Source organism: Tachyglossus aculeatus, chromosome 2 (assembly GCF_015852505.1).
Source record: "Tachyglossus aculeatus isolate mTacAcu1 chromosome 2, mTacAcu1.pri, whole genome shotgun sequence".
Lineage (NCBI taxonomy): Eukaryota > Metazoa > Chordata > Mammalia > Monotremata > Tachyglossidae > Tachyglossus > Tachyglossus aculeatus.
In genome coordinates this window covers 134,175,610-134,200,332 of record NC_052067.1, presented here as the reverse complement: position 1 = coordinate 134,200,332, position 24,723 = coordinate 134,175,610, and the positions used below count along the sequence as shown (strand labels likewise).

Genomic DNA, 24,723 nt, shown 5'->3' with positions numbered 1-24,723 from the left:
TGGTAAGCACTCAATAAATTTGATTGACTTAGCACTTTAGGTCCCTAGAAGGGGAGAGAGAAATCATGGAGATTGTTGCCATTATTCGAGGGGATTGAAATCAGCAGAGAGGCTGGACCACGGGTTTATTGTACTTTCCCAACTGCTTAATACAGTGTTCTGCACACAGTAAGCACCCAGTATAAACCAGTGATTGTTGGTTGACCACTCTGGTTTTTCTGAGCAGCCCTCAGAGCTCCAACCACCATCACAACCGGCAACCAGCCTGGGCTCATTTTTGCCTCTAGAATTCCAGGTTAGAGTTCTTGTTCTGTCTGAGCAGGGCTAGGGCCTGGCTGCCCAGAGTCAGGGTCATGATAGAGAGGTCCAAAAAAGAGCTCTCCAGCTGAAGGAGTCCCAGAATTGTGCTTTCTAGCTCATGTTGAGTGGTCTGGTTGCCTCTGCCAGTCTCTATACAATCCTCGCCAGTTTACTCTGGAGGTCCTCTCTTCTTCAGTTCACCCACCTACCCATTTCTCCCACCTAAGCCCCAGTCATCCCCTTCACTCATTCTGTCCCATCTGGCCAGGAGAACCTCTGTAGTGGCTCCAAACACACATATTGTAAGCTGACTTCGTGACAGCTGACTTGCTGCAGCAGACTTACCTGCTGCTAGGTGACCAAAGCAGGTTGATCTGCTGCAAGCTGATCTGCTATCAGGCTGTCCTGATGCAAGCTGATCAGTTATCAGGTTGACCTGGCTAATTTCCTCTTATTTCCACAGTTCCTGTGGTCCTAGAAGTTCTCTCTGTTCCGGCTCAACCACCTATCCATTTCTCCCACCTGAGTTCTAGTCATCCCCTCCCCTTCTTTTGTCCCACCTGGCCAGAAGAACGTCTGTAGTGGCTCCACACTCACATACTGCAAGCTGACCTCCTGATACCTGACTTGCTGCTGACTGACCTGCTTCAAGGGGACTTGCAGCAGGCTGACCTGCTGCAAGCTGATCTGTTCTCAGGCTGACCTGATGCAAGCTGACTGGCTGTGAGGATGACCCTGCTGCAGGCTGATCTGCTGTAGGTGACCTGCTGCAAATTGACTTACTGCAAGCTGCTCTGCTACTAGCTGAACTGTTGCAGGCTGACCTGCTGCAAACTTACCTGCTCTCCTCCAGCACCCAGCTCTGGGATGGAGACTGTTCGCTGGGGCCACGCTTGTGGCTGGGCCACTGCCAGGTTATTTATGCTCCTCAGACCCTGTTGGGACCCTCTGGTGGCTGAGAGAGCTGTGCAGCTCTGTGCCTGGGGACCAAAGCACCATTCCCCTTCTTTAGAGACTGCCCCATGTGCTCTATCCTGCAAGAGACAAAACTGAGCATAATCCACATCCGGTCTGGGGGCTGGGGAGAAGAAGAGAGAATTGATGTCAGAGTCTCAGCCAAGGGGTGTGTGTATCATGGCTTCAGAGATGAATTCGTCTGACAGATATGGACTGGAAAAGGAGCAGGAGAATGTTATAATAATAATAATAACGGCATTTATTTAGCACTTACTATGTGCAAAGCACTGTTCTAAGTGCTGGGAAGGTTACAAGGTGATCAGGTTGTCCCACGGGGGGCCCACAGTCTTAACCCCCATTTTACAGATGAGGTAACTGAGGCACAGAGAAATTAAGCTACTTGCCCAAAGTCACACAGCTGACAATTGGTGGAGCTGGAATTTGAACCCATGACCTCTGACTCCAAAGCCCGTGCTCTTTCCACTGAGCCACGCTGCTTCTCTGACCCACGCTGCTTCTCTGTCCTTGGAGTTCTTCATGCTGCTGCTGATAGAAATAATAATAAAAATAGCGTTTGTTAAGCACTTACTGTGTGTCAAGCTCTGTACAAAGTGCTGAGGTAGATACAAGTTAATCAGTGGGACAGAAACATGAATATTTAAAATAAATCTCTTAAAGGAGTGAAGAGTAAGGGGCGATCACAGATCTTTCCACAAAGTTTTATGGGGATTCTGGGAACCAGGCCCAGCAAGCTAGAGCAGTTGTGAGCCAACCAGGAGATCTGGATCTTCTCTGGCTTTGTCCTGAATCCTCAGTTCTCAGGCTATTTTGGCTCTGCCCTTGCTAAACCCAGGATAGCCTGGCTCTGGCTCTACCAAGAAGCAGCGTGACTTAGAGGATAGAGCACAGGCCTTTGAATCAGAAGGTCTGGTAGTCATTAGGACGTGGGTTCTAATGCCACCTCCACCACTTTAAGCAGGTCCAGTGAAGTCATTTCCAAACAAAACTCAAAATATGAGCAATGAAGTTCTAGAACAAAGTCAGTCTCCTCACTTAGAAGATATTCTCACATTAATAATAATAATAATGATTGTACTTGTTAAGCACATCCAAGCCGTCACCAAAACCTGCCGGTCTCAGCTCCACAACACTGCCAAGATCCGCCCTTTCCTCTCCATCCAAACTGCTACCCTGCTCGTTCAAGCTGTCATCCTATCCCGTCTGGACTACTGCATCAGCCTTCTCTCTGATCTCCCATCCTCGTGTCTCTCCACACTTCAATCCATACTTCACGCAGCTGCCCGGATTGTCTTTGTCCAGAAACGCTCTGGGCATATTACTCCCCTCCTCAAAAATCTCCAGTGGCTACCAATCAATCTGTGCATCAGGCAGAAACTCCTCACCCTCGGCTTCAAGGCTGTCTATCACCTCGCCCCCTCCTACCTCACCTCCCTTCTCTCCTTCTACAGCCCAGCCCGCACCCTCCGCTCCTCTGCTGCTAATCTCCTCACTGTGCCTCGTTCTCGCCTGTCCCACTATCGACCCCCGGCCCATGTCATCCCCCGGGCCTGGAATGCCCTCCCTCTGCCCATCCACCAAGCTAGCTCTCTTCCTCCTTTCAAGGCCCTACTGAGAGCTCACCTCCTCCAGGAGGCCTTCCCAGACTGATCCCCTTCCTCCTCTCCCCCTCATCATCCCCAACATCTTATCTCCTTCCCTTCCCCACAGCACCTGTATATATGTATATATGTTTGTACATACTTATTACTCTATTTATTTATTTACTTATTTAACTTGTACATATCTATTCTATTTATTTTATTTTGTTAGTATGTTTGGTTTTGTTCTCTGTCTCCCCCTTCTAGACTGTGAGCCCACTGTTGGGTAGGGACTGTCTCTATATGTTGCCAACTTGTACTTCCCAAGTGCTTAGTACAGTGCTCTGCACATAGTAAGCACTCAATAAATACGATTGATTGATTGATTAATTAAGCACTTCCTATGTGCCAAGCACTGTTCTAAGTGCTCAGATAGATAGAAGATTATCAGGTTGTCCCGTGTGGGGTGCAAAGTCTTCATCCCCATTTTACAGATGAAGTAACTGAGGCACAGAGCAGTTAAATGACTTGCCCAAAGTCACACAGCTGACAAGTGGCGGAGCTGGGATTAGAACCCACAACTTCTGACTCTCAAGCCAGTGCTCTTTCCACTAAGCCATGCTGCTTACACTGGGTGAAGTGAATGAATGAGAGCAAACAGCTCCTGGATAGAGAGCAAGATTTGGAAACCAAAAGCAGGGAGAGCAGCAGAAACATGTTAAGGATAGGATAAGACAAAGTCTCAGACAATGTTGCATCCCAGAGGACAACTGGCAGTTAGTTGTTGAGGAGAAATCAGCCTGGTACACTGCTATGAAGAAAGAAGCTACTCTTCTTGAGCAAAGATTTGATTGTGGGAACTCCGAGGGACAGAACCATGTTTAAATCCTACCTTTGTAGTCTCTCCCAGTACTTATACAGTGTTATGCACAAAGTAAGAGCTTAATAAATACTATTACTACTGCTACAGATTATGGGGGAAGGGAGACACATATTTAATCTCCATTTTATAGGTGAGGAAACTGAGGCACAGAGAAGTTAAGGGACTTGCCCAAGGCCACAGAGGATGAGTTAAAGTAGGGATTAGAATGCAGGTCCTCTGACTCTCAGGACTGGGCTCTTTCTGTTAACCCTCCCTCCTCCACTTCCATATGCCAACAGATTTGTTCTCAATCACTGAGGTTCTAAAACAATTTGGACCAGGCCCAGAGAAAATCTGGCAGAAGACCTAAAAGCAATGGACAGCACACTCTGTCCTTTCTAATCCTTTGTATTTTGTCTTTCTGGTGTGATGATATCCAGCAGCAGGGGGGAAATTGCTTCACTGGGGTGGTTACAAGCAAATCAGGTTGGGACTGTGTCCCTGTCCCACATGGGGCTTCCAGTCTCAATCCCCATTGTACAGATGAAGTAGCTAATACACAGAGAAGTGAAGTGACTTGCCCAAGGTCACCCAGCAGGTCACCCATGACCTTCTTACTCCCAGGTTCTTACTTCATCCACCTTGCTTACTAGTCGGGAGGTGATGTCTGTCTCTGTAATTCAAGGATTGGTTTGTGTAATTCATTCATTCAATCGTATTTATTGAGCGCTTACTGTAATCAAGTCAGATCGTCCAGGTCTTGTGATTGTCCAGGCCTTGTAAACTAGCTCACCGCTCAGAATACAAGGAGGGGCAGTCAGGTTGTTTTGGAAGGAACGCTGGAGAATGGGTCCTACTGGAAGAAGGGAGAATCACATTCTGTAGAAGTCTGGAGTAGTAACAGTAATTACTAAGAATGGATTGTGTGCAGAGCACTGTATTAAGCACTGGGAAAGAATCCACATGTCCCTGTCCCTTGGGCTCACAATCTAAGAGTAAATGTGGGGAGAAGGGTCTGGAGGCAGAAGTCAGGAATGAGGAAACATTGAACACAAATACAAAAAATAAAAACATAATCAGTAGGCTGCTGTGACTAGAGGAGCAGAATTTCAGGCTCACCGGGGATCAGAGTTCAGGACACACCCTTAGCCCCAGGGACTACTGCTGCAGCCCCAGGTCTTCCTGAGATTTTGTGGCCTCCTGATGGTGTTCTTCTCTTTCCTGCTGGTGGAAGGCAGGATGAGATTGAATCTCTTCAGTGGAACAGAGGAGAGGCTGTGTCGGTTCCCAGGGAGGCAGCATGGCTGTCTCTCTGGTGGTGGGGGGTGTCAAAGATAAACTGCAGAGGCTTTTCTCTAACTTTTCAGTGGTGGTAGTTTACAAGACCTGGATGATCTCACTTGATTACACAAACCAATCCCTGAATTACAGGGACAGATAGCACCTCCCCACTATTAAGCCTAGTGGTGGTAGGAGTGGTGATAAGAGAATCAGGATGGCCTGAACCTGATTCTGATATCCTGACCTCCCAAAAAGCCTGTTTGGGTTACTGTATTTTGTCTGAGGAAGCTGTTCCCTGGTCCCAGGGCCCCCAGTCCTAGCCATTCCACCACCAGTCCCTCACTTTCCTCAAGACCCTGTGGATCCCCTCCTTGATCTACGTAGTCCACACTCCATAGATGATGGGGTTCAGGGCAGCAGGGATGATGTGGTGCAGGACATTGAAGAGGACAGGGATGTCACTATGGACTCTCTTCTTGACCAATTGGTGAGGACCAGGACCAGCAGGATGGTGCTGAAGAAGAGTATGAGGATGAGATGGGACCCTCAAGTGCTCAGGGCCTTGGCCGCTGCCCCCTCAGTCTTCAGATGCAGCACGGTGTGCAGAATGAAGGTGTAGGAGAGGGTTATGAGGACCAGGTCCAAGATCAGCAGGGTCCAGCACCCCACAAACTGGTAGAGTTTGTTGAGGGTAATATTGCCACAGGAGAGCTGCAACACAGACAAGTTGGCACAAATACAGTTCCTAATGGTGGTGTTCCCACAGTAGTGTAATTAGGCAGAGAGGATGGAGACAGGCACCAGGAGCAGGAACTTGTGAGCCAAGATGAAGACAGCCGCCTTAGCCACAAAACGGTCAGTGACAAAGGATGGATACTGCAGCGAGTGGCAGATGGCCACGTAGCAGTCACAGGCCATGACCATGAAGGTGCAGGACTCCATGGTCAGGAATTTGTCCATGATGAACATCTGCAAGAAGCAGCTTGCAAAGCTGATGGACCGCCAGCCCAACCAGAAGATGACCAAGACCTTGGGAATGACGGTGAGACACAGCACAAGGTCCAGGAGGGAGAGGATGCTGAGGAGGCTGTACACCAGCTGGTGCAGAGACTCCTCCAGCCAGATGGTCAGCAGGAGCAAAGCGTTGGCCCCCAGGGCCACGAAAAAGAGCAGGGCCAGGACCAGGGAGAGCCCGAGTTGTTGGCTCCCGGCCTCGACAAAACAACTCACAAGGAAGTTGGAGATTGTGGTGGAGGAGCTGTTTATAGGAGGCATGTAGTATTTGAGCTGTAAAGATTACTTCCTTGCCAATTGAGATGGGCCCTGATGGAAGTTAGAGGCCTGTCCCCTAATAATAATAATAATGATGATGCTATTTGTTAAGCGCTTACTATGTGTCAAGAACTGTTTTAAGCGCTGGCGTGGATACAAGCTAATCAGGTTGAACACAGTCCCTGTCCCACAGGGAGGTCACAATCTTAATCTCCATTTTACAGATGAGGTAACTGAGGCCCAGAGAAGTAAACTGGTTGTGGGAAGGGAATGTGTAAGTTTATTGTTGTATTGTACTCTCCTAAGTGCTTAGTATAGTGCTCTGCACACAGTAAGTGCTCAACAAATGCAATTGAATGAAAGAATGAAAGTAAAAGGACTTCCCCAGGGTCACACAGCAGACAAGTGGGAGAGCCGGGATTAGGATTCTGGTCCTTCTGACTCCTGGGCCTGTGCTCTATCCACTAGGCCATGCTGTTTCCTTAGTAATTGTGGTATTTGTTAAGCACTTACTAAGTGCTAGGCACTGTGCTAAGAGCTGGGTGAATAAAAGCAGATCAGGCTGGACACAGTCCCTGTCCAATGTGGGGTGCACAGTCTCAATCCCCATTTTACAGATGAGGTAACTGGGGCCTGGAAAAGTGAAGTGACTTGCGCAAGGTCACACAGCAGACAAATGGCAGAGTCAGGATTAAAACCCTTCTGACTCCCAGGCCTGTGCTCTATTTACTACACCATGCTTCTTCTGTCCTGAGACAGAATAGAAAAAAGTTCATTTGGAATAAGGAAGCGGCGTGTCCTAGTGGAAAGAGCACGGACCCGGCAATAGACAGATCTGGGTTCTAATCTTGGTTCTGCAAGTTGTCTGCTTTGTGACCTTAAGGCAAGTCACTTAATCTCTCTGCTCCTCAGTTTCCTCATCTGTAACTTGGGGATTAAATCCTCCTCCCTCCTATGTGAACTGTAAATCCCATGTGAGATAGGTATTGTGTTCAACCATTTCATCTTGTACCTACCCCAGCCCTTAGTACAGTGTTTGACACAAAGTAAACACTTAACAAATATCAAAATTAAGGAGGAGACCATTGACAGTTTTCTTCAAAAAGTTAGATATACTTAAACAGCTAAGACATAACAGGCATCTTCGTTAAATGGGCCATCAATATAATAGCAATTTTATTTGTTAATCACTTACTATGTACCAAGTACTGCACTTGATACAAGATAATAGTTAATAATGGTATTCGTTAAGCGCTTACTATGTGTCAAGCACTGCTCTAAGTTCTGGGGAAGATACAAGGTTGGACACAGTCCCTTTCCCACATGGTGCTCACAGTTTAAATCCCCATTTTACAGATGAGGTAACTGAGGCTCAGAGAAGCTCAGTGCCCATGGTCACACAGCAGACAAGTGGCAGACCCGGGATTGGAACCCATGTCCTTTTAACTCCCAGGCCCATGCTATATCCACTAGGCCATGCTACTTCCCTTCAATCAAGTCACTCACAGTCCCTTTCCCACATGGGGCTCACAGTCTAAGTAGGAGACAGATGAGGAAACCAAGGCACAGAGTAGGCATTTAACAAGTACCATTATTATTATCATCATTATTATTATGATTAACTCTCCATTTAATTATTTTTTTGGATTCCACTATTTGTAAATACTTTTGTGTTCAACTTCCCCAGTAGAATGAAGTACCTTGTTGGCAGGGAATGTATCCAGCAGTTCAGTTTTTTTTCCCAAGTGATCAAAATAGTGCACTGAACTCAATAAATGTCATGCTACTACTACTACTACTACTACTACTACTACTACTGCTTCTGCTACTACTGTTACTACTACTAATATGACTGTTTTGACTTACTGGAAAGAGCACGGGCTTGGGAGTCAGAAGACATGGGTTCTAATCCTGACTCTGCCACTTGTCTGTTGTGTGACCTCGGGCAAATCACTTAACTTCTCTGTGTCTCAGTTACCTCATCTGTAAAGTATAACCAAGAAGATCAAGGGGATGAGGAGCTTCCATGTGGCCACTCTCTGTCCATGAGTCAAGGTGCCCACAATCAGTGGGCACCTTTTTGGCAAAATGAAAGACAATCACCTGCCAAGGTGTGAAGCAGACCTGCAAAATGGCTTAATGAATAAAGCACGGGCCTGGGAGTCAGAAGATCGTATATTTCGTAGTTTCTAATCCTGTCTCTGCCACTTGTCTGCTGTGTGTCCTTGGGCAAGTCCCTTCACTTATCTGGACCTCAGTTACCTCACCTGTAAAATGGGAACTGAGACTGTGAGCCCAGCATGGGATAGGCACTGTGTCCCACTTCAGAGCATAGTACAGTGCCTAGCACATAGTAAATGTTTAACAAATACCATAGTTATTATTATTATGCCTAGCTGGTTTTGTTTGGTTTGTGGTTTTCCTCCTAGCAGATGGACATCAAGTGAAGTGATGTGGGCGGGGGGGTCTATCTCTGGAGATCTTTATGGAAAGAACTGGAACTGCTCTAACTGTTCTGGTAGGGGCAGTCAGAATACAAATTAAAATACTGAGAAAGCAGGTTAAAATTCAACAAATCCAGAAGAGATCAGAATGAATCCTACCAGCACCTGTCCTGACAGGGAGGACTGCTGGGTGGAGAACTGGAATCAGGGAATGTTTTTTCTCCCCTTCTTGCCGGGGAAGTTACTTTGCCATTGCTCTCTTGGGCTCTGAGAAAAGAATTGAGTTCAACAAACGTCCTGCTCCAGTGGGCTCTGATTTCTTAATGATAACGATGGGTTTTTTGGTTAAGTGATTACTTTGTACCAAGAACCATTCTAAGATAATCAAGTTGAACACAGTCTCTATCCCACATGGGGCTCACAATTTTAAGAGATGGAGAACTGGTACTGATTCCCCATTTTACAGATGAGGAAACCAATGAAAGAAGGGGAGTGACAAGCCAGAAGTCATGCACAGATAACCTGGTTTCTAATAACCAGCTCTGCTAATTGCTTGCTGTGTGACCTTGGGCAAGTCATTTAATGTCTCTGTGCTTTAGTTTCCTCAACTCTAAAAAATGAGGATTCAATACCTGTTCTCTCTCCTACTTAGACTTTGAACCCCGTAAGGGACACGTACCTTGTCCAACTTAACTTGCATCTACCCCGATGCTTAGAACAGTACTTGACACATAGTAAGTGCGTAACAAAGATAACAATAAGAATAATAATAATAATAAGGAGCCAGAATTAGCTCTGACTCCCAGGCCCACACTTTTTCCACTAAGCCACATCCCTTCTCTCTCATCATCATCACCACCATCATCAGTACTGACAGATCTTCTGTGTACATATCACGTGCTTGGGAGCATACAATGAAAATAGAAGGTATGATCCCTGTCTTTGAGGAGCTCACACTCAATTAGGGGAGACAGGCAAACACTGATATCATATCATGTAGTGGGAACAAGAGGGAAATATAGTTCTAAACTGTCTTGTCTTATGTCATCGAGTTATTTCCGACCCAAAGTGATGCCACAGACACATCTCTCCCAGAATGCCCCGTTCCCCATCTGCAATCAGTCTGGTACTGTATCCACAGAGTTTTCTTGGTAAAAATATGGAAGAGGTTTTATCATTGTCGCCTTCCACACAATGAACCTGAATCTCTAGCCTCAACTCTCTCCCATGCCGCTGCTGCCCAGCATGGGTGAGTTTTGACTTGTAGCAGATTACCTTCCACTATCTAGCCACTGCCCAAGCTAGCAATGGAATGGTTAGGCCTCTGCTTGACTGTCCCTCCCATAGCTGAGACTGGTAGAGTACTGGAAACTCTCCAGGCACAACCCTGAGAGGGGATTTCTAAGTTGGCAACCACAAAAGGAAGCAAAAAATGAATACATAAGTGAAAATAAATAAGCTGATAGCTTATTAGCTGATAGTCCTTAGGTTCATTCATTCATTCAATTGTATTTATTGAGCACTTACTATGTGCATAGCACTGTACTAAAAGCTTAGAAAGTACATTTCAGCAATAAAGGGAGACAATCCCTGCCCTCACCGGGCTTACACTCTAGAAGTGGGGAGGCAAACATCAAAACGAGTAAACAGGCATTAGTATAAATAAATAGAGTTATAGATATATACACATAAAAACAAGTAAATGGATTGAGGGTGATGGGAATTAGTTATCAGTATCTGGCTTGCATTCAATGCTCTCTCAGTCAAGAGGGCCAATGGATGTAGTAGTAGTAGTAGTAGTAGTAGTAGTTGTCACAATAGTAGTGTTTACTAAACACTTTACTAAGCAGTGGGTAAGAATATACTAGTGGGAATTAGATATGGTCCCTGTTTTCAAGGAGGCTTACAGCCCAAGTGTGGGGAGAAAGGACTAGAAACAGACACATCAGGAAAGATGCAACATTTTGTGATATGTACACAGAACAATGCAAGCACCTGGCATCCCCCCAGGATATTCTCCCTTCCCATCAGTTGGGCCTAGCTTAATGGGAGACAAGACCAGGACACAGAAAGTGAGTGTGTGACTCAAAAGACCACCCATATAAAGGGTTAAACTGGAAAGGAATGAGGAAACAAATCACCCGGGAGATAAAGAGATAACCGAGAAGGACCAGGGTGATTGGGAGTCACCAGCAGCCAAAGAGTCAAGATTTAGGTTTTTCCAGGGTCTTTAGGAGCAGCCAGTCTCTCCTCATAGGGATCCAGGGGAGGCAGGTTGCAAGGGAAAAGATCAGAGTAGGTCATTCCCACCTAGAGATGGCTCACAGATTCAGAGGATTGGGGTTAGGGATGCAGGGACTCTTCTGCTCTGCTATTGCAGGTTCCAGGGAGCCTTGAGGGGAGGCAGCTCCCAAGGGGCTCAGGTGCAATAAACAACCCTCCCTTCTCTGGGACGTACAGGCATTAGATTTAGGCCAGTGCTTCTTGGCTGGAGAGCCCCATCCCTGCCAGAAGATTGCTGGGATGGCAGCAGAGACACGTGAGTCTGCTTGGGCTGGGAACAAGGGTGAACTGCAGAGGCAGACACTGGCTGAGTGAAGGAGAAAGCAGGACATTCTGCTGGTGCCAAGCACCACAACACCCCATCCTGGCCATACAAAGTAAACACTGGGCTACAGCTCCAAGAGGAGCAATGAGGAGAGGGTGCAGAGGTGGCAAGAGCACCTTGGAACCCGCCAAGGCAGCACAGAGAGTCTTCTCCAGGCTTCTCACAAGAGAAAATGTGAATGTGTCTGTGTGAAGTCATGTGTACCCCGGTTACAGGGGCATATAGGCAATGTGGATGCTCTTACACAGGGCAGTTCAGACTCCCAGAGAGCTGTTGTCTCTTCAGACATCAATCATTCTGGTCCCCACACTGATTTAGATTTGCTTCCCAGCCCTTGTGAGGAGAGATGCTCAACGTTTTTGGCTGGTGGTGATGCACCCTTGGTGAATAAGGTTCTCGTAGTCACACTCCAGGGTTTGTCATTCATCAGTCAATCAGTGGTATTTATTGAGCACTTTCTGCATGCAGAGCATGTACTAACCATTTGGGACAGTATGTTATAACAGAGTCGGTAGACACATTCCCTGACCACAAGGAGCTCATAGTCTAGAAGTCTAAAGAAATATTATTTATTTAATACAAATAAATATATTATGGATATGTGCAAAAGTGCTGTGGGGCTGTGGGTGGGATAAATAATGGGTGTAGATTTAACTGCAAAGGTGATGCATGGAAATTCATTCAGGGATAGAGGTAGCCTGGCAGGTGGGATGGCTCAGTCTGAGAGCTAAGGCATCAGTTCGAAAAGGGGGCATAAATCATGGGTGTAGTGAATGTGCTCCTGGTCACTGGGGTTTCCAATAGTCTGGGATCCAGGTGATTCTAGGTAGAAAAAGAGACAAGATTAGAAAGGAAGAAAGGGAAACACTTGAAACAAAGATCTGACCTCTTCCAATTCTCAAAGCTCCAACTGTTGTTAAGGCAGAAAACTGGTCATTGACATTTTTATAATTAGTATCTACTTTGTGCAGTACACTGCCCAGTAGCTTTTATACAAGGCCTGTGGGCTTGACCCATATCTATCTCTGGCTCTTTGATTTGGCTGTGGAGAATAGTATCTCGAATAATATTTTAATGGGGCTTATTTACTAAGAGAGAAAGAGAAATAGGGGAAAGGATGGAGAAAGAAAAAGATAGATGATAGATAGATGAATACATTAATAAAGACACAATGGCAGCAATGGCAGCCAATGGCAATGAAATGGCAGCACCTGTCCAAGTTTTCTAATCTACCACTTTGTATCTTGATTTTCCCCAAGCCTATATTTATTGAGAACAACCCCTCTCCTGATGGCTTCAGCTTCTCTAGCTGTCATCTCCCACCTCTATGGCACATAGTTTATTAATAATAATAATGGTATTGGTTGTGCACTAACTTTGCCCCAAGGACTGTACTAAGTGCTGGAGTCGGGGGGGGTGTACAAGCCAATTGGGTTGGACAGAGTCCCTGTCCCACATGGTGCTCACAGTCTCAAATACCATTTTACAGTCAAGGTAATCGAGGCACAAGAAAGTGAAGTGATTTGCCCAAGATAGAACAGCAGACAAACTGGGATTAACAATAATAATAATAATAATAATAATAATAATTGTATTTGTTAAGTGCTTACTATGTGCCAAGCACTGTTCTAAGCGATGAGATAGGTACAAGGTAATCAGGTTGTCCCATGTGGGGCTCACAGTCTTAATCCCCATTCTGCAGATGAGGTAACTGAGGCCCAAAGAAGTTAAGTGACTTGCCCAAAGTCACACAGGTGACAAGTGGTGGAGCCGGGATTAGAACCCATGACCTCTGACTCCCAAGCCCGTGCTCTTTCCACTACACCATGCTGCTTCTCTGTTTAGAACCCATGCCCTTCTGACTCCAAAGTCCTTGCTCTGTCCACCATACCCGACTGCTTCTCTACACCATGCTACTTCTGTAGTTTGAGACTAGTAATTCTTCATCTTCAAAATACTTGTTGAATCCACCCTGTTTCCATGGACTCATTACAGTTCATCATTGAAGAGTTACTTAGGTGATCTGCTATTGTCTATTACCTGTTGGGGAAACTATGCTGCTCTGAACATTGCCTAATACTAGTTGATGTATTTCACAATTTCATTGACTAGTTTACCTCCGCCTAGGTACCTATAAGTGACTCCAGTGATGCAGATAATGTTAAATACATTTGGAAGATCTATAAATGTAGCAAATAAAGGTCTGTTATGTACTGATCCCTATATGTACCCTGAATTTCTCATCCTACAGAGATCATAACTGCTGAGTGGTGTTGTGTTTTGAAGCCCCACTGAAGGTCAGATAGTAAGTACATGATATGAAAATTTTTTAAATGATATTTGTTAAGCTCCTACTATATGCCAGGCACTGTATTAAGCTCTGAGGTAGATAGAAGCTTCATATTTGACAGACTGCCACTCTTCCCATATTCAAAACTCTCTTAAAACCATATCTCCTCCAGGAAGCCTTCCTGGATTAACCTCTTATCTCCCCACCCTATTCTCCCTCCTTTCTGGATTGCCCCTTTTCAATCACCTAGGCTCTTGGGTCTGTATCTTGTGAAGCAGCATGGGTTAGTGGAAAGAGCATGGCCTTGGAAGTCGGAGGTTGTATTTTCTAATTCATTCATTCATTCAATGGTATTTATTGAGCACTTACTGTGTGCAGAACACTGTACTAAGTGCTTGAGAAGTACAAGTTGGCAACATATAGAGATGGTCCCTACCCAACAACGGGCTCACAGTCTAGAAGGGGGCGGCAGACAACAAATCAAAACAGGTAGACAGGTGTCAAGTCTTCAGAACAAATAGAATTAAAGCCAAATGCACATCATTAACAAAATAAATAGAATAGTAAATCTGTACCAGTAAAATAAATAGAGTAATAAATCTGTACAAACATATGTACAGGGGCTGTGGGGAGGGGAAGTCACTTAACTTCTCTGGGCATCAGCTGCCTCATCTGTAAAATGAGGATTAAGATTGTGAGCCCCATGTAGGATAACCTGATTACTTTGGATATACCCCAGTGCTTAGAACAGTGCTTGGCACATAGTAAGCACCTAACAATTACCATTCTTCTTATTATTATTACCTTCTAAGAACTTTGATAGTCACCCCAACCTCACACAATTTAGGCAAATATCCTTACACTCTGCTTCTTGTGTCTACTCCAGTGCTTAGAACAGTGCTTGGCACATAGTAAGCAATTAACAAATACCATAATTATTATTATTACTTTGATGATTGTCTCTCTTGCTAGTTTGTAAACTCCTTGAGGACAGGAATAATTTCTACAAACTCTATTGTATCTACCAAGTGCTTAGTACGGTGCTCTGTCCACAGTACGTGTTCAATGAATACCATTGATTTGACTGATTGATTTCTCTGGAGAATAAAAAATATGTAGTGTGTACAGAACATCAAGTTATTTACATGCAAAAGCCTATCAATTTCGTGTCTCACCAAAGAATCCCTCAACAGTGTAGTAGGACTTAGCAAGGCATCCTGTTACAACCTTCAGCCAAATTAAGACTATTATTCCATAATATGGCATACTCTCTATTGTTTCCTCTCTTGGGATAAGGTTGGCAGCCATCTCACTCCCCGACAATGTGCTGGCACTTATGGATGTCTCCCTGATAAATTTTCTAGCTGGAGCATCCAAGTCCTAGTATTAATTGATGCTAAAATCTGGGATTCTCCTATCACGTCCTACTCCTCTGGGCATCCAACTTGGTGATACTCTGGGATATATTGTAAGGCCGCACGTATAATAATAATAATGGCATTTATTAAGTGCTTACTATGTGCAAAGAACTGTTCTAGGTGCTGGGGAGGTTACAAGGTGATAGGGTTGTCCCACGGGGGGCTCCCCATTTTACAGATGAGGTAACTGAGGCACAGAGAAGTTAAGTGACTTGCCCAAAGTCACACTGCTGACAATTGGTGGAGCCAAGATTTGAACCCATAAACTCTGACTCCAAAGCCTGTGCTCTTTCCACTGAACCACGCTGCTTCATTTGTGATTCATCCTGATTCTACTATATTATATTATAGAGAAGCAGGATGGCGTAGTGGATAGAGTGCAAGCCTAGGAGTCAGAAGGTCATGGGTTCTAATCCTGCATCTCCCACTTGTCTGCTGTGTGACCTTGGGCAAGTGACTTCACTTCTCTGTGCCTCAGTTTGCTCATATATAAAATGAGGATTGAGACTGTGAGCCCCAAGTGGGACAGGGACTGTGTCCAACCTGATATGTTTCTATTCTTCCCAGCACATAGTACAGTCTCCGGCACATAGTAAACACTTAACAAATGCCATAATAATAATAATAATAGTAATAATTCCAGACATCTTTACATGGCTTACCACTGCGGGGACAGACCAGTGATAATTAAGGGCTGTCGTGCCGAGGCTTGGGACAGAAAAACCTGTTGGCAACAGAGCTTTGGGGAAATGCAATTCTGATGCATGGCTGATTTCAGTTCTTCCCTCTTTCCTGGGATTAGCCAGGTAATGATAATAATAACAATGATAATAGCAATAATAATAATGACATTTATTAATCACTTATTATGTGCCAAGCACTGTCCTAAGTGATGAGATAGATATAAGGTAATCAGATTGTCTCACATGGCTCACTGTTCTAATACCCATTTTACAGATGAGGTAACTGAGGTACAGAGAAGTGAAGTGACTTGCCTAAAGTCACACAGCTAAGAAGTGGCAGAGCTAGGATTAGAACCCATAATCTCTGACTCCCAAGAACGTGCACTTTAAATTCTGGAGAGAATGTGGATTCCAGAAGGGGGACAAAGAGGTGATCATTTCTTTCAGTGACTGCATTCCGAGCTTAGACTTTGGACTTTGTACTTTCCCAAGCGTTTAGTACAGTGTTCTGCACTCAGTAAGTTCTCAATTAATACCACTGATGATTGACTGACTGACTCATTGATTGTTTGATTGGAAAATCCTCTTTGATCTGCAGGCCCAGGACCGCTACAAGGATCATGATGGAGTGTGCAGTGGGGATTCCACAAAGATGATGTTATTTGGCCCACTCTCAGTCAAGCATCATTATTGTTATAGTTCTATGAAGGATTTGTTTCTGGATTGAGGTAGCATCTTTACTAAAGAGAAACCAAGAAAAATATTACTGGGAAAAGCAAATGGATTCTTCTTGGATAGGCGAGCAGTAATGTATTTTCTTTAGGTCTCTTCAGAACCCGTGATAAGTGAAATAAGAAGGTTGGGGTCTCTTCCAGTAATCCCCATGGACAACAGAAATCACAACAACACCGAGTCCCACCCCTCCTCCTTTCTCCTGCTGGGGGTGCCGGGGCTGGAAGCTGCACACTTCTGGATGGGCTTCCCCTTCTGTGCTGTGTACCTGATCGCGCTCATGGGGAACTGCACCATCCTGTTTGTGATCAAGATCGAGCAGAGCCTCCACCAGCCCATGTTCTACTTCCTGGCCATGCTGGCCACTGTCGACCTGGTCTTGTCCACAGCCACCATCCCCAAGATGCTGGGCATCTTCTGGCTCCACCTGCGGAAGATCGGCTTTGGAGGCTGCCTCACACAGATGGTCTCTATCCACATGTTCGCTGGCATGGAAAGCACAGTGCTCGTGGCCATGGGCTATGACCGCTACATTGCCATCTGTAAGCCCCTTCGATACTGCACCATCCTCACCAATAAATCCATTAGGGTTATCCTAGGGTTAGCTGTCCTGAGAAATTTCTCTCTGATGATTCCGTTGGTGTTTTTTCTCCTGAGACTGCCCTATTGTGGGCATCGAATCATCCCCCACACCTATTGTGAGCACATGGGCATTGCCCGGATGGCATGTGCAAGTATCAAACTTGACATCATTTACGGTTTATGTGTCATCTGCCTTATTCTTTTGGACCTACTGCTGATCGCCATCTCCTACATCAGGATTCTCTACACTGTCTTCAGACTCCCCTCCCAGGATGCACGACTCAAAGCCATAAACACTTGCATCTCCCACATCTGTATCATCCTGGCCTTCTTCATCCTGTCCCTCTTCTCCGTCCTCACCCACCGCTTTGGACACAACAAAATCCCCGGCTATGTTCACATCCTCCTGGCCAACCTGTATGTGGTCATCCCACCTGCACTCAACCCCATCATCTATGGGGTGAGGATCAAGCAGATCCGTGAGCATGTATCCAGCATTTTCACAAAGAAACAGTCATTCTGATCAGAACAACTGGAAGACAGCCCATCTGATCTGTCCCTGCTGGTTCCCATAACGCCAATAGAAGCTAATAATATAATTAGAGACTGGCACCAGGTAGCTAATTTTTTGTATTTGATGAAGGCACTGCTAATAGCGAAGTACTTTCTGTGGAACGGAGGTGTCTTAAAAAAACCTATGTTGGCAAATCCCTCATGAAGGAAGTGGTGGACCAGTCATCTCCTATCAAATTCCCGATGATAGCATCTTCTTAGTCCTGAGTCTGTGCCATAGAATTTCCTCACACTGAACACATCCAAAGTTTTGGTAACTCACCACTCCAAACCTTTCACCCTATTTTATTAGTTATTTCCTGCCAAGATGATCCCCAAATTAAAAGGCTTTTACTGTCACTACTGAGCTGAGCAACTTGAAAACTTACCCTAAAACCAGTCGTGGAATCAATTACAATTCAGCTGACTAACCCAACGCTGTGGTAGAAAAGCCAGTAACCTGACTAAATTTCTGTCCCCTGCCCTAAAGAAGGACATAGCTACCAGAATACTAGACACATAGATATCTCTTTTTTATTCAATAAAGGACTTTCCCTAAACTAAAGATAGGCTTGAAATTAGCTAAATGAGTATTGAGAAAATCAACAGTGAGCACTGAGAAAATGTAAATTGTAGAAATTCTAAGCAAGATGAGCAACAGCCAAAAGGAGCATAAAATAAAATCCAGGTACAGAAAGCAGTATTTCTCTACCCAAAGCTCTAAATTCAACTCAGGTTTTACAGTCTTTGAAACCAACACAGTTTTCACTGCCCATCCATTTTCAAAGGATGCCTTTTCTGTCAGCTCTGCCCAGTCAAGAGCAGAAGATTCTCATCCGCCTCCATCTCATCCTTTCTCTAATCCTGATCCTGGACCTAATTCCCACTCTGGCATTGGTTCAGCTTCCTGTCCAGCCCGGGTGGTGCTCCACCCTTGAGGGTGTCTGCCATTTTCTTGCTCCTTTTTGAAAGTAGACAATGATTTGGAGCCTGTGAAACAACAAGTAACTTTCCTTTAATGGATCCTTGATGTGAACATAGGCCTTATCAATCAATAGTATTCACTGACCACTTACTGTGTGAGGAGCACTGTGTGAAGCACATGGGAGAGTACAACATAATAGAGTTGGTAGTCACATTTTCTACACACAACAAACTTGAAGTCTAGAGGGGGAGACAGACATTAATCTAAATAAATACATTAAATAACAGCTATGTACATAACTGCTAAGGGGTGGAGGGAGGGATGAATAAAGGGAGAAAATCCAAGGGCAAGGGTGATGCAGAAGGGAATGGGAGAAGAGGATTGAAGGCCTAATCGGAGAAGGCCTCTATAAGGGATGACCCTTTTCTTGAGGTTAGTGACAGCAGTAGTAGCAATAGTAGTAGTAGCAGTAGCAGTAATAGTAATGGTATTTATTGAGTGCCTATTGAGTACAATGCACTGTACTATGCTCATGGGAATGTACAGCAGAAGTAAAACATGTGTTTCCTGCCCACAAAGAGCGTACAATCTAATGGGGAGACAGATGTACAAATTTACCCAAAGAATGAGAATTATAGAAAGAAGATGAATTTGTTGTCAACAACCACCTTCCATCAAGAGTGTACAAGGTTTCCCATGAGAGAAATGCCCACCACCCTTCCCCTAAAAAGGGGACAGAACAATAATAATAATAATAATAATGGCATTTGTTAAGCGCTTACTATGTGCCAAGCACTGTTCTAAATGCTGGGAGGAATACAAGGTAATGAGGTTCTTCCACCTGGGGCTCACAGTCTTCATCCTCATTTTACAGATGAGGTAACTGAGGCCCAGAGAAATGAAGTGACTTGCCCAAAGTCACACAGCAGACAAGTGGCGGAGTCGGGATTAGAACACTTGACCTCTGACTCCTAAGCCCGTGCTCTTTCCTCTGAGCCACAGAACCCTCCATCACCTTAGTATAAATACCAATCCAATGGGAAAACACATCAAGAGGCCCACAACCATATAATGAATTGGTTTTCTTTTACACTGGTTCAGGGATCAATGGACTTTTACCTAAGAGCAAGGGTCATTGTCCCCTGGACCCTATTTAAACACTCCAACATTCCATACCCCTCCCTGGTTCCAATCTGAAGTGGGCTTCCTCACTTCTGACTTCAGCCTGCATGGTCTGGAGCGTTCCTGTGGTGCATCCGCATATTTTGGGGTGTCCCCTTGTTAGAAGCTGCACAGTCCTTGCAAAAGGGTCACAGTGGGGTCAGCTAGTATGACTTTCTTGGGATGAATGTGCAGGGAAGAAAAGCAGGAAAGTTTTCCTCACCCTTCAATATTGCCAATATCAAGTTTTCTATTCCTTGTTGTCGCTCTATTATCCTTTGTCCATTGTATTTGTAACTGCCCTGATCCTGATCCCTGATTACTATTTTGTGGCTCATTAATTAATTAATTAATTCATTCATTCATTCATTCATTCAATTGTATTTATTGAGTGCTAACTGTGTGCAGAGCACTGTACTAAGCACTTGGGAAGTACAAGCTGGCAACATATAGAGAGGGTCCCTACTCAACAGCGGGCTCACAGTCTAGAAGGGGGAGATGGACAACAAAACAAAACAAAACAAAATGCCCCACTTCACCTTCTCCCACTCCCTTCTGCATCACCCTAACTTTCTCCCTTTATTCATCCCCCATCCCAGCCCCACAGCACTCATGTACATATTCATTTATATTAATGTCTTTCTCCCCAGCTAGACTGAAGGCTCATTATGGACAGGGAATATTTCTGTTTACTGTTATATTGTTCTCTTCCAAGTGCTAAGTACAGAGCTCTGCACACAGTAAGTCCTTAATAAATATGATTGAATGAATGAATGAATGAACAGCTAATGCTGTGTATGTATGTATCTACCCCAGGGCTTAGTATAGTGTTTGGCACATCAGAAGCACTCAAAAAATATCATGATGATGATGATGATGATGATGATGATGATGATGCACGTTGGGAATGAGACTGTAAATTACCTGTGGGCAGGGAATGTGCCTACTGACTCTCTTGTAGTGTACTTTCCCAAGAACCTAATATAGTGCTCTGCGCACAGAAAGTACTCAATAAATACCATTGACTGGTGGATTAATTGAAAGCAGAATCAGGAAAATGTTGGGGAGGAAATTCAGTAACCCTCCCCTCAAAATGAAAAATATCTCTAAGTACTCTTCCTCAGGGGCTTTGGGCATCCCTAACTATGCTCAGCCACTTTAGGGCTATCAAAACTGGATTGGAACCCCTCACTCTTCTGTACTTTCTCTCTGCCCTTACTGGATCTGCCCACAATTTATTTTGCTCTCTGTGCCCCTACAAATCAATCAATCAATCAATCAATCGTATTTATTGAGTGCTTACTATGTGCAGAGCACTGTACTAAGCGCTTGGGAAGTACAAATTGACAACATATAGAGACAGTCCCTACCCAACAGTGGGCTCACAGTCTAAAAGGGGGAGACAGAGAACAAAACCAAACATACTAACAAAATGAAATAAATAGAATAGATATGTACAAATAAAATAAATAAATAAATAAATAGAGTAATAAATATGTACAAACATATATACATATATACAGGTGCTGTGGGGAAGGGAAGGAGGTAAGATGGGGGGGATGGAGAGGGGGACGAGGGGGAGAGGAAGGAAGGGGCTCAGTCTGGGAAGGCCTCCTGGAGGAGGTGAGCTCTCAGTAGGGCCTTGAAGGGAGGAAGAGAGCTAGCTTGGCGGATGGGCAGAGGGAGGGCATTCCAGGCCCGGGGGATGACGTGGGCCGGGGGTCGATGGCGGGACAGGCGAGAGCGAGGTATGGTGAGGAGATCAGCGGTGGAGGAGCGGAGGGTGCGGACTGGGCTGTAGAAGGAGAGAAGGGAGGTGAGGTAGGAGGGGGTGAGGTGATGGACAGCCTTGAAGCCCAGGGTGAGGAGTTTCTGCCTGATGCGCAGATTGATTGGTAGCCACTGGAGATTTTTGAGGAGGGGAGTGATATGCCCAGAGCGTTTCTGGACAAAGATAAATGAAAGTACAAATGATTTTCCTTGTTAGTACTTATCCCCCAAGCACTGTCTTCCTAAAAGATGCTTGAATTTCCATTTGAGTCACCCATTTCCAGATTTCCACTTGGCCCAAGAGAGCACTGAGGTCTTCTGTTGCACTGCACAGCTCCTCTCCCTCCGGAGTCCCCACAAGTCTGTCCATCAGTGCCATGTAAGCCTAGGCAAGCTGGCAGCTGACTTGAAGAATGTATCGAAAATTCTTTCTCTGATTGGACAGGATCATGTCCCACACAGGCAGTGGACATTGGCCTTGGTTAATCAAATATCGGGTTTTGCTACTGGCCACCGGCCCGGCCTTCTTACATCTCATCGTAGTAGTTGTTCCAGTAGTATTTACTAAGTACTCTACTGAGCACTGGGTAAGAATACACAGGTTGATGACAATGATGGTATTTGTTAGGCACTTACTATGTGCCAAGCGCCGTTCTAAGCACTGGGGTAAATACATGGTAATCAGGTTGTTCCATATGGGACTCATGGACTTAATCTCCATTTTATGGATGAGGTAACTGAGGCACAGAGAAATGAAATGACTTGCCCAAAGTCACACAGCTGATAAGTGGTGGAGCTGGGTTTAGAACCCATGATCTCTAGCTCCCAAGCCCGTGCTCTTTCCATTAAGCCACGCTGCTTCTACATGTGGGAGTTCAATCACTTATCATATCTCAACTGGATTACTGCATCAGCATACTTTATGATCTCCCAAACTCCTGTCTCTCCCCACTTCAGTCTATACTTCACTCTGCTGCCCGGATGATCTTTCTACAGAAAAACTCTGGGCATGTCACCACCCCCTCATCAAAAATCTCCAGTGGTTGCCTATCAACCTTTGTATCAAGAAAAACTCCTCACTATTCGCTTCAAAGCTCTCCACCACCTTGCCCCTCCTGCCTCACTTCCCTTCTCTCCTTCTGCAGCCCAATCTGCACACTCCGCTCCTCTGCCGCTAACCTCGTCACAGTGCATCATTCTCACCTGTTCCACCGTTGACTCCTGGCCCACATCCTGCCTCTGGCCTGGAATGCCCTCCCTCTTCACATCTGCCAAACTAGTCACTTCCCCCCTCTTCAAAGCCTTACTGAAAGCTCATCTCCTCCAGGAGGCCTTCCCAGATTGAACCCCCTTTTTCCTCTCCTTCTCCTCCCCTACCCATCACCCCTATGCCCTCCATCTGCTCAACCCCTGTCCCTGCCCCACACCACTTGTGTATATATTTACATATTTATTATTATATTTATTTTATTATTGATGTGCATATATCTATAATTCTATTTATTTATTTTGAAGCTATTGATGCCTGTCTACTTGTTTTGTTGTCTGTCTCCCTACTTCTAGACTGTGAGCCCATTGTTGAGTTGGAATTTTCTCTATCTGTAGCTGAATTGTACTTTCCAAGAGCTTAGTACAGTGCTCTGCACACAAAAAGAACTCAATAAATAATGAATGAATGAATGAATGAATGAGTTAGACATGGTCTCTGTCCCTCAGGGGGCTCACAGTCCAAGAGTGGGGAGAAGGGACTGGAAACAGACACATCAGGAAAGATGGAAAGCAGTGTGGCTCAGTGGAAAGAGCATAGGCTTTGGAGTCAAAGGTCATGGGTTCAAATCCTGGCTCTGCCAATTGTCAGCTGTGTGACTGTGAGCAAGGCACTTAACTTCTCTGTGCCTCAGTTACCTCATCTGTAAAATGGGGATTTAGACTGTGGGACCCCTGTGGGACAACCTGATTGCCTTGCAACCTCCCCAGCACTTAGAACAGTGATCTGCACACAGTAAGCGCTTAATAAATGCCATAATTATTTTATTATTATTATCAAGTACCTACATCCCCCCAGGGTATTCTCCCTTCCCATCTGTTGGGCCTGGCTTAATGGGAGACTAGGCCAGGACCCAGAGCGTCAGTGCATTACTCAGAAGACCAGCCACATAATGAGTTAAACCAGAAAGGGATAAGGAATCAAATCACCCAGGAGATAAGGGATTAACCCAGGAAGGGCAGTGTGACCGGTAGTTGCCAGCAACCAGAGAGTCAAGAAGCAGGCTTCTCAAGGGTCTCTAGGAGCAGCCAGGCTCTCCTTGTAGGGATCCAGAGGAGGAAGATTGCAAGAGAAAAGGTTAGAGTAGGTCAACCTAGCCTAGAAATGGCTCACCAGGGAGCTCCAGGCTCCAGGAAGCCTCGAAGGGAGACAGCTCCCAAGGGCCTCAGGTGCAATAAACATCCCTTCTTTCTCTGGGCCATACAGGCATCAGATGCAAGCCGATGCCCCATGGCTTGGCAGCCTCATCCCCGACAGAGGATTGCTGGGGCCACAGCAGAGATGCGTGAGTCTGCTTGGGCTGGGCTAAGGAGAAGAAGGGTGAGGTAGGTGAACCCCAACCCAACTGGGGTTTAGCAGACACTGGCTGAGGGAAGAAGGGAGTAGGGCGTTCTGCTGGTGCCAAGCACTACAACACCCCATCCTGGAAGTAAAAAGGAGACACTGGGCTACAACTCCAAAAGGGCAGTGAAGCAATGAGGAAAGGGTACAGAGGGGGCAGGGGTGGGGTATCTCCAGCTCAGCCCTGGGATGGTGGGACCCTAAAAGGCAGCACAGAGAATCTTGTCCAGGCATCTCAGAGGAGAGCATGCCAAGGTGTCAGCCTGAGATCAGGTGTATTCAGGGCTTTGGGATATCTTGGCAATGGGGATATTCTTACACAGGGCAATTCAGGCTCCTTGGGAGAGTTCCAAGGAGCTTCTGCCTCTTCGGTCATCCATCAACCTGGTGTCCACACTGATTTAGGTTCTATTTCACTCCACCCCATGAAGGGAGAACAAGGTCCTCATAGCCACACCCCTGGGTCTTTATCATTCATCAGTCAGTGGTATTTATTGAACATTGTACTAAGCATTTGGGAGAGCATGATATAACAGAGTTAGTTGGTGGACACGATCCTTGGAGCTTGCAGTCTAAAGGGGAAGTCAGGGATTCTTATAAACAAATGAATTATAGATACATACATAAGTGCTGTGGGTCTGAGGTTGGGATAAATAAAGGGTGTAAATCCAAGTGCAAGG

General features: G+C 45.4%; 1 protein-coding gene, 1 non-coding gene and 1 pseudogene across 2 annotated transcripts; 1 reads left to right on the top strand and 2 right to left on the bottom strand.

The window, feature by feature from the left end:
- Nucleotides 1–5,314: 5,314 nt before the first annotated feature.
- On the bottom strand, nt 5,315–6,273 carry LOC119942458 (annotated as a pseudogene).
- A 3,512-nt stretch (nt 6,274–9,785) lies between these two features.
- Nucleotides 9,786–17,550, top strand: LOC119921656 (olfactory receptor 52E8-like). Its single transcript, XM_038741746.1, has 2 exons — nt 9,786–9,817; nt 16,608–17,550. The coding sequence occupies exons 1-2, from the start codon at nt 9,786–9,788 to the stop codon at nt 17,548–17,550; spliced, it is 975 nt and encodes a 324-aa protein (XP_038597674.1).
- On the bottom strand, nt 9,974–10,111 carry LOC119924729. Its single transcript, XR_005449425.1, has one exon. It is a non-coding gene; the product is annotated as a small nucleolar RNA SNORA7 (small nucleolar RNA).
- Nucleotides 17,551–24,723: the final 7,173 nt, after the last annotated feature.

Coding starts and splice junctions, on each gene's coding strand:
- LOC119921656 (XM_038741746.1), top strand. CDS start 9,786: ATGCCACAGACACATCTCTCCCAGAATGCCCC. Junction 9,818..16,607: donor CATCTCTCCCAGAATGCCCC/GTTCCCCATCTG, acceptor CATGGACAACAG/AAATCACAACAACACCGAGT.